General features: G+C 38.0%; 1 protein-coding gene across 1 annotated transcript; it reads left to right on the top strand.

Annotated features, from left to right (window-relative positions):
* Nucleotides 1–5,126: 5,126 nt before the first annotated feature.
* LOC143236316 (putative protein-lysine deacylase ABHD14B) lies at nucleotides 5,127–6,204 on the top strand. Its single transcript, XM_076474592.1, has 2 exons — nucleotides 5,127–5,160; nucleotides 5,909–6,204. The coding sequence occupies exons 1-2, from the start codon at nucleotides 5,127–5,129 to the stop codon at nucleotides 6,202–6,204; spliced, it is 330 nt and encodes a 109-aa protein (XP_076330707.1).
* The last annotated feature ends 216 nt before the right edge of the window (nucleotides 6,205–6,420 follow it).

Raw genomic sequence — 6,420 nt, 5'->3', positions numbered from 1 at the left:
ACGGACAACAAAAAATTTCGTTTACTGCAAGGACAATTAGAGTAAAGATTTATGGATATACCTGAATACATTCATGATGTTAAGAAAACATAAATAAATAAAATAAAAAATAAAAAAATTGAAGCCCTGTAGCCTAAATGATTTCAAAAGGTGGAATTTTGTTCATCAGGGATCTTCGAATAAAGATATATTCGAATAAACTGGAAACAGTTTGATTTAGTAACGAATAAAACTTTATTATAAATGCACACTGTTTCGACCTGATTATTTCATTATCAGGTACAAGTAGTTTTGACACAGTAATACACACACTAAAGAATAAAGAAGTCACATGACTGGAGATTGCTTCACAACATGGTACAGGTATCTTTGTACCCTGGGTGTTGGTTTTTGGGCGGGGTTGTTTTGTTCAATTAAAATAGCTTCCTTCGCTCTTTGTTTATCGTTATTTGGTTCTTTGTTTAAAATTACACTGTTTTTGTGGATATACTGTGGATTTTTGAGTTACAAAGGTGGAAAACATGGAAGAGTTTTTCATTATTATGATCAGTGAATCTGATTTATAATTTTCTTCCGATTTCTCTTATGCAAAATTCTGGATAGGTTTGGTCTGTTTTGGATTTCGCTCAAAGCTACAGGAGGGTTATCCGCGCTAGCCGACCATAATTTAGCAGTGTATGACTAGAGGGAAGGCAGCTAGTCATCACCACCCGCCGCCAACTCTTGAGCTACTCTTTTACCAACGTATAGAGGCCTGGCATGGCCTAGCGCGTTAAGGCGTGCGCTTCGTTATCTGAGGGTCGCGGGTTCGCGCCCGAGTCGCGCCAAACATGCTCGCCCCTCCCAGCCGTGGGGGCGTTATAATGTGACAGTCAATCCCACTATTCGTTGGTAAAAGAGTAGCCCAAGAGTTGGCGGTGGGTGGTGATGACTAGGCTGCCTTCCCCTCTAGTCTTACACTGCTAAATTAGGGACGGCTAGCACAGATAGCCCTCGAGTAGCTTTGTGCGAAATTCCAAAAACAAACAAACCAACGTATTTCGACCATGCCGGGTCGAAAAACGTTTGTTCCTTGTCATAATATTTAAAGATATATTATATGTGGAAGGATGCAATTTATTAACATTTCAGTCATAACACCTACGAACTGTAACCATACACCTATTTCTACATTCAGTCAATTTAATTAAAATTATATAGAGCCAAATAAATTTCATAAAACTACAGAAGATTAAACGAACGTAGTGACAGTCACAGGGACTTTATTAGTTGTGCTTTATTTTTACAGATTATTTAAAGTTTATTCAGGCTTGAGAAAATTATTCAATAACTTATATTTTTATATATAACTATACAATCTTCTTAAATTGTTCTCATTTGGATATTTCAAGAGATCCGACATTGCGTTCTTACCATTCATACTTCTAATAGCACAATGATATTGCACTGCAATTTTAATTTTTGCATACGATTTCAAATTATTTTGATTGTTCTTAAGCATAAAGATATACAAGTGGCTATCTCTACAATGCCCATCACGAATATCGAAATCTGGCTTTAGCCAGTAGACTTGCAGACTCACTGCTGTGATCATCAAAGAAGGAGGTTCTTTGAAAAGTACCTCTGATTCTGCACCTTGCAAAAAACTGTGAAAGTTCTTGTAACAGGTTTCAGAGATTTGATGTGGCAATATTTTGTTTTTTCATTTGGGAGTAAAGCAGGCCTGTTAAGAATGGTTTGTTTTTACATTGTTAATAACAGGAACAGTCCACTGTGGAGGAGTACTGCCATCTTTAGACTTCTATCATTTCCAGACAACTCATCTTCATAGTCCTAACCTCTGCTTAAGTATTCTCTTCAGTTGAATTTCTACACGTTATTCGTCATTAGAAGAAAACTATACCTCATTTCAAGATTTATTGTATGAAGGATTGTAGGTTGTTAACCTCATGCATAGCCAATTTTACGTGTTCTCAACGATATTTTTATAAAGCTAAACATTGTTGGTTATCATTTGCATTGAATACAAATCTTCCCTATATTTGTATCTCTTTGTGGTTCCTGAAGCGATATTCTATTGTCCTGATTCCAAACTTGTACAATTTTACAATACAACATTTCTTTATCTTGTTACTAAAGATTGGTACTTTCTCTTGACAAAACGGATGGAGAGTCAGTGACATCCCTCAAATCAAAAGTGTATTTTGTAGTTTTAATTAAAAACCCACATTCGTCACAACAAAGCTATAGGAGTTTCAAAAACGTCTCCAATTGCCGACAATAATAGGAAATATGCTGAAAAAGTGAAAGATGTTGATTCCATGTTTTCTGCTCTTGTGGAATTATTTATTACTAGAATGTAACATATGTAAACATTTTTCTAAAGTTACGTTATTCTCATTGGAAATTACGTTTTATGTGTTTCCCACGTCCCAAACAAAAATCACCAATAAGCTGACTTACCAGTGTTTTTTCCTATTATTTTAGTGCAGCCTATTTGAATAATCTGCCATATTTATATTCTTTTATAGTTTAGTGATGTTTCATTGAGAATGTCTGTCTTCTTACTCACCTATTCATCTACACCCTCTTCAATGTTTGACCTTTTCCATGACCTTTTCATAGTTTTGTTATTACCTACACCAATCCAACTGTGTATGTTTCTCAGTTTTATATTTCCGTTCAAAGACTTTCCTGAGCTACTATAAACAATTTTGTAACAAATATAATTCACACAGATTTTTTTTTTTTTTTTGTGCTCGGTAACATACGCTCATTGGCAAGTCAAAATAAATTATAGATCTTTACATTTTGTACTTTTATGACACAGCGGTACCTCTGCGGACTCACAACGTCACAAACCAGGTTTCAACACCCGTAGTGAACAGAACACACACAGCTGATTGAACTTTGGTCTTCACTTCAAACAAATAAACTCTTTAATAAAATAATTTGAAACATAACATTTATTTATTTTTATTGTGTGAATTGAAAACTGAATTAAACCTGAACGTCTAAGTGAGTATTGTATTTTGTGTACGAATATATACTCTTCAAAAAAAGAAACGCAAAAGGCAAAATATGAGACAAATTGTTAACAAGTTTATTCCGGGTAGTTCTGTATGATATGTGTGAAACTTTGCACATTCACTGCTGAACATCCAAAGTCTGCAAAGGCGTAGTCCACGCTCACTAGGTGAAGTTTAACGTCACTCAACGTCAATAACGAGTATGCCCCCTCTGAGCATCAATACCTGCTTGGCATCTCCTGCCCATGGAAGCGATGAGATGACGAATCACATCCTGTGGAATGAGCTGTCCACTCAGCCTGCAAAGCTGCTGCAAGCTGAGGTAGAGTCTGCGGTTCAGGGTTGTCGCCGTCGCAGACGTTGGCCCAACTCGTCCCAAAGATGTTCGATGGGGTTTAAATCTGGTGATCTGGAGGGCCAGGGAAGAACGTTGATGTTGTGGTGTCTCAAGAAAACAGTGGTGAGTCGGGCTGTGTGAGGACGGGCGTTGTCATGTTGAAAACGTCGTTGACGTTCACCATGATGGCTGCACATGGGGCCTAAGAATCTCGTCGACGTATCGTTGAGCCGTAACATTCCCTCGAATGTGCAAAAGGTTTGTTCTGGCATTGTAGGCGATGGCAGCCCACATCATGACGCTGCCACCACCAAATCTGTCAACATCCTGCACACAGTTTGCTGCAAAACGTTCACCTCGGCGACGGTAAACACAGGTCCTTCCAACAACCTGCCTACGAAGCATAAAACGTGATTCATCGCTGAACCAAACATGCCTCCATCGTCGATGAGGCCATACCCGATGTGCCCGAGTCCACTGCAGCCGTGCTTGACGATGTTGCTGGGTGAGGATGACGCCTCTGACTGGACATCGAGGTCGGATTCCTGCATCTCGTAGACGGTTGCGTACGGTCTGATCAGAAATCCTACGCAGTCCTGGTATGGTTGAGGCAGTAGACGTCGCAGTAGTGGTCCTATCTCGAAGGTGACGTAACCGGATGTTGCGATCTTGTGCGGGCGTGGTCACACGAGGTCTGCCAGATCGTGAATGATCACGAGTTGATCCATGTTGTTGGTGACGATTCCATAGCCTTGTGATGGTGCTTGGTGGACATTCACAGCTCTGACAACAATGGCGTTGTTGCGTTGTGCTTCAGTCAGTCTTGGCGTAACTGTATTGCGTGTCGGTGGCTTAACACTGAGCTATGGAAACCGAAAACCCGTAACTTTTATAGGGATTTTGCACATGTTGCACTTGCAGAACATGCAGATCTCTCAAACAAATTTATTGGACACGCATGCGTTTTGGCGAAAAATCCGATGTTTTCCTCCGTTTTCAAAGTGCACAACTTTTTTATTGTCATTTTGGTCTGACAATCAGTGCCTTAACACGTGTAACATCATATACTGAGAGCTTTAACGTTATTACATATATTTCTCTTTAAAATAACAAAATATCCCTTTTGCGTTTCTTGTTTTGAAGAGTATATTATGTTGACTCATCATTCATTACTGCGTGGATAGCTACGTGTAATACATTTCGTGACATATGAATTTCTTTTGTTACTTGGAAGTTACAACTTTACTTGTCAATTTCTATAGACCTGTTGTTACTTAGAAACTAATTGTCAGTGTGTATAAATTAATACATTATTCACACAGTTATTTTTATTTCGGGTTCAAGTTGAACCTGAAAATGTTTTTAGAAGTAACATTTTGCCTCAAGTTTCACATTTGTTAGAACCACTAAAATATTGTTAGAAATTATAAACCACCGTATATATATATATGCATAGTATGTAATTTATATAGATAGATGGGTTATATTTAAGGAAAACAGTAGTTGGTAATCAATTTGACGATTTGTTACGATTTTCTGAAAAAGAAAAAAACGAAACGTGTTTGTGGTTAATATTCCGTTATTGTTTTATTTTTTGTAATCATGTTTTTTTCATAACTGTAACCAGAATGTCAAAGTTTTCTACCGTGAAGCTTTACCTAGGGACACTTCCAATTTCCACATCTCCATCCTTCTACTGCACGGAGCAGCGTTTACTTCCAAAACCTGGCTGGACCTGGGCAATACAAGTGTTGGCTGCAATGGGCCACCGGACTGTGGCAATGGATGTACCTGGTGGGCTTTTTGTTCATTACTAACATAACATCACAACATTTAGAGGTAGGTGTCAGTTCATTACTAACTTAATATTACAATATTTTGATATAGACTCCAGTTCATTGCTAATTTAACATTACAATATTTGGATATAGGTGTCAGTTCATCACTGAATGAAGAGATAGGTAGTCAATACCTTTATCATAAATTAAATTATGTGTTTGTTTTTAAATTTTTCACAAAGGCTACACGAGGGCTATCTAAGCTAGCCGTCCCTAATTTAGCAGTGTAAGACTAGAGGAAATGTAGATAGTTAACATAACCCACCGCCAACTCTTGGTCTACTCCTTTACCAATAAATATTGATTTACGGCTGAATGGGCGAGCATGTTAGGTGTGACGGGATTTAAACTGCGACCCTCAGATGCGAGTCAAGTTGCCTCAACCACCTGGCCATTTTGGACCCTGACCAGTTGTGAATAGGGTTTAAAACACAGTTGTGTATCTCTTGTGCAGTGAAATAGGCTATCATGTTAAGTGTGTAATTAATTAGCATGTTTTATTTTTGGGAATTGAACGTTTTTAAACGATCATGTTTAATAATCTATCAATTGTGTAAATCTACAATTGTATTTCTTATTTTCGACATAAATGTGTTATGCAAAAGTTTAATCCTGGTGACCTTTAACCTGCAGTCTACGCGGCGCGATCTTTGTTTGTATATATATTATTTACTGCACATTTATGTTTGAATATTTTGTAACAGGCTTTGGTAAACAGGAGAGGGCACGCATCTCAGACCGCGGCGAGTTCATTAACGACGTGGTTAAAGCCTTGAACTTGATACGTTCTGTGGTGGTCAGTCCTAGTATGAGTGGAGCTTTTGCTCTTCCGTACCTGGTAAAATATTCAACGGACATGGGTGGATATGTTCCAGTTGCACCCGGGGCTACGAGCATTCTTGAAAGACAACCTTGCGGTAATGGTCAGTCAAAAGAAATGTCCCTTGACAGTGTATGTGAAAGCCTAAAGGATTACTTTTCACCTCCCCTCATGACTTAAGTTGTCTTAAGGTAAGCGGATTTAAATGTCAACATCAAACGAAACATATAACTGATAAAGTGTTGGGTAGAAACCTTTTCAAACGTAAGATACCTGGTGCTAACATTATACTTAATTTAAAAAAACATTTTATCAACGTACTTTTGATCTTGAAATTTTCAATAAAATACAGTTACCTAAATTAACCCACAATTACTGAACTTTCACTCGCGATTA

Source organism: Tachypleus tridentatus, chromosome 13 (assembly GCF_004210375.1).
Source record: "Tachypleus tridentatus isolate NWPU-2018 chromosome 13, ASM421037v1, whole genome shotgun sequence".
Lineage (NCBI taxonomy): Eukaryota > Metazoa > Arthropoda > Merostomata > Xiphosura > Limulidae > Tachypleus > Tachypleus tridentatus.
Note: the sequence above shows the minus strand (reverse complement) of the source record. Positions and strands in the feature narration are given on the sequence as shown.

Excerpts from the sequence above, each read along its gene's own strand:
- LOC143236316 (XM_076474592.1), top strand. The coding sequence starts at position 5,127 with ATGGGCCACCGGACTGTGGCAATGGATGTACCTG. Across the intron at positions 5,161-5,908 it reads TGTGGCAATGGATGTACCTG|GCTTTGGTAAACAGGAGAGG; the intron begins GTGGGCTTTTTG and ends ATTTTGTAACAG.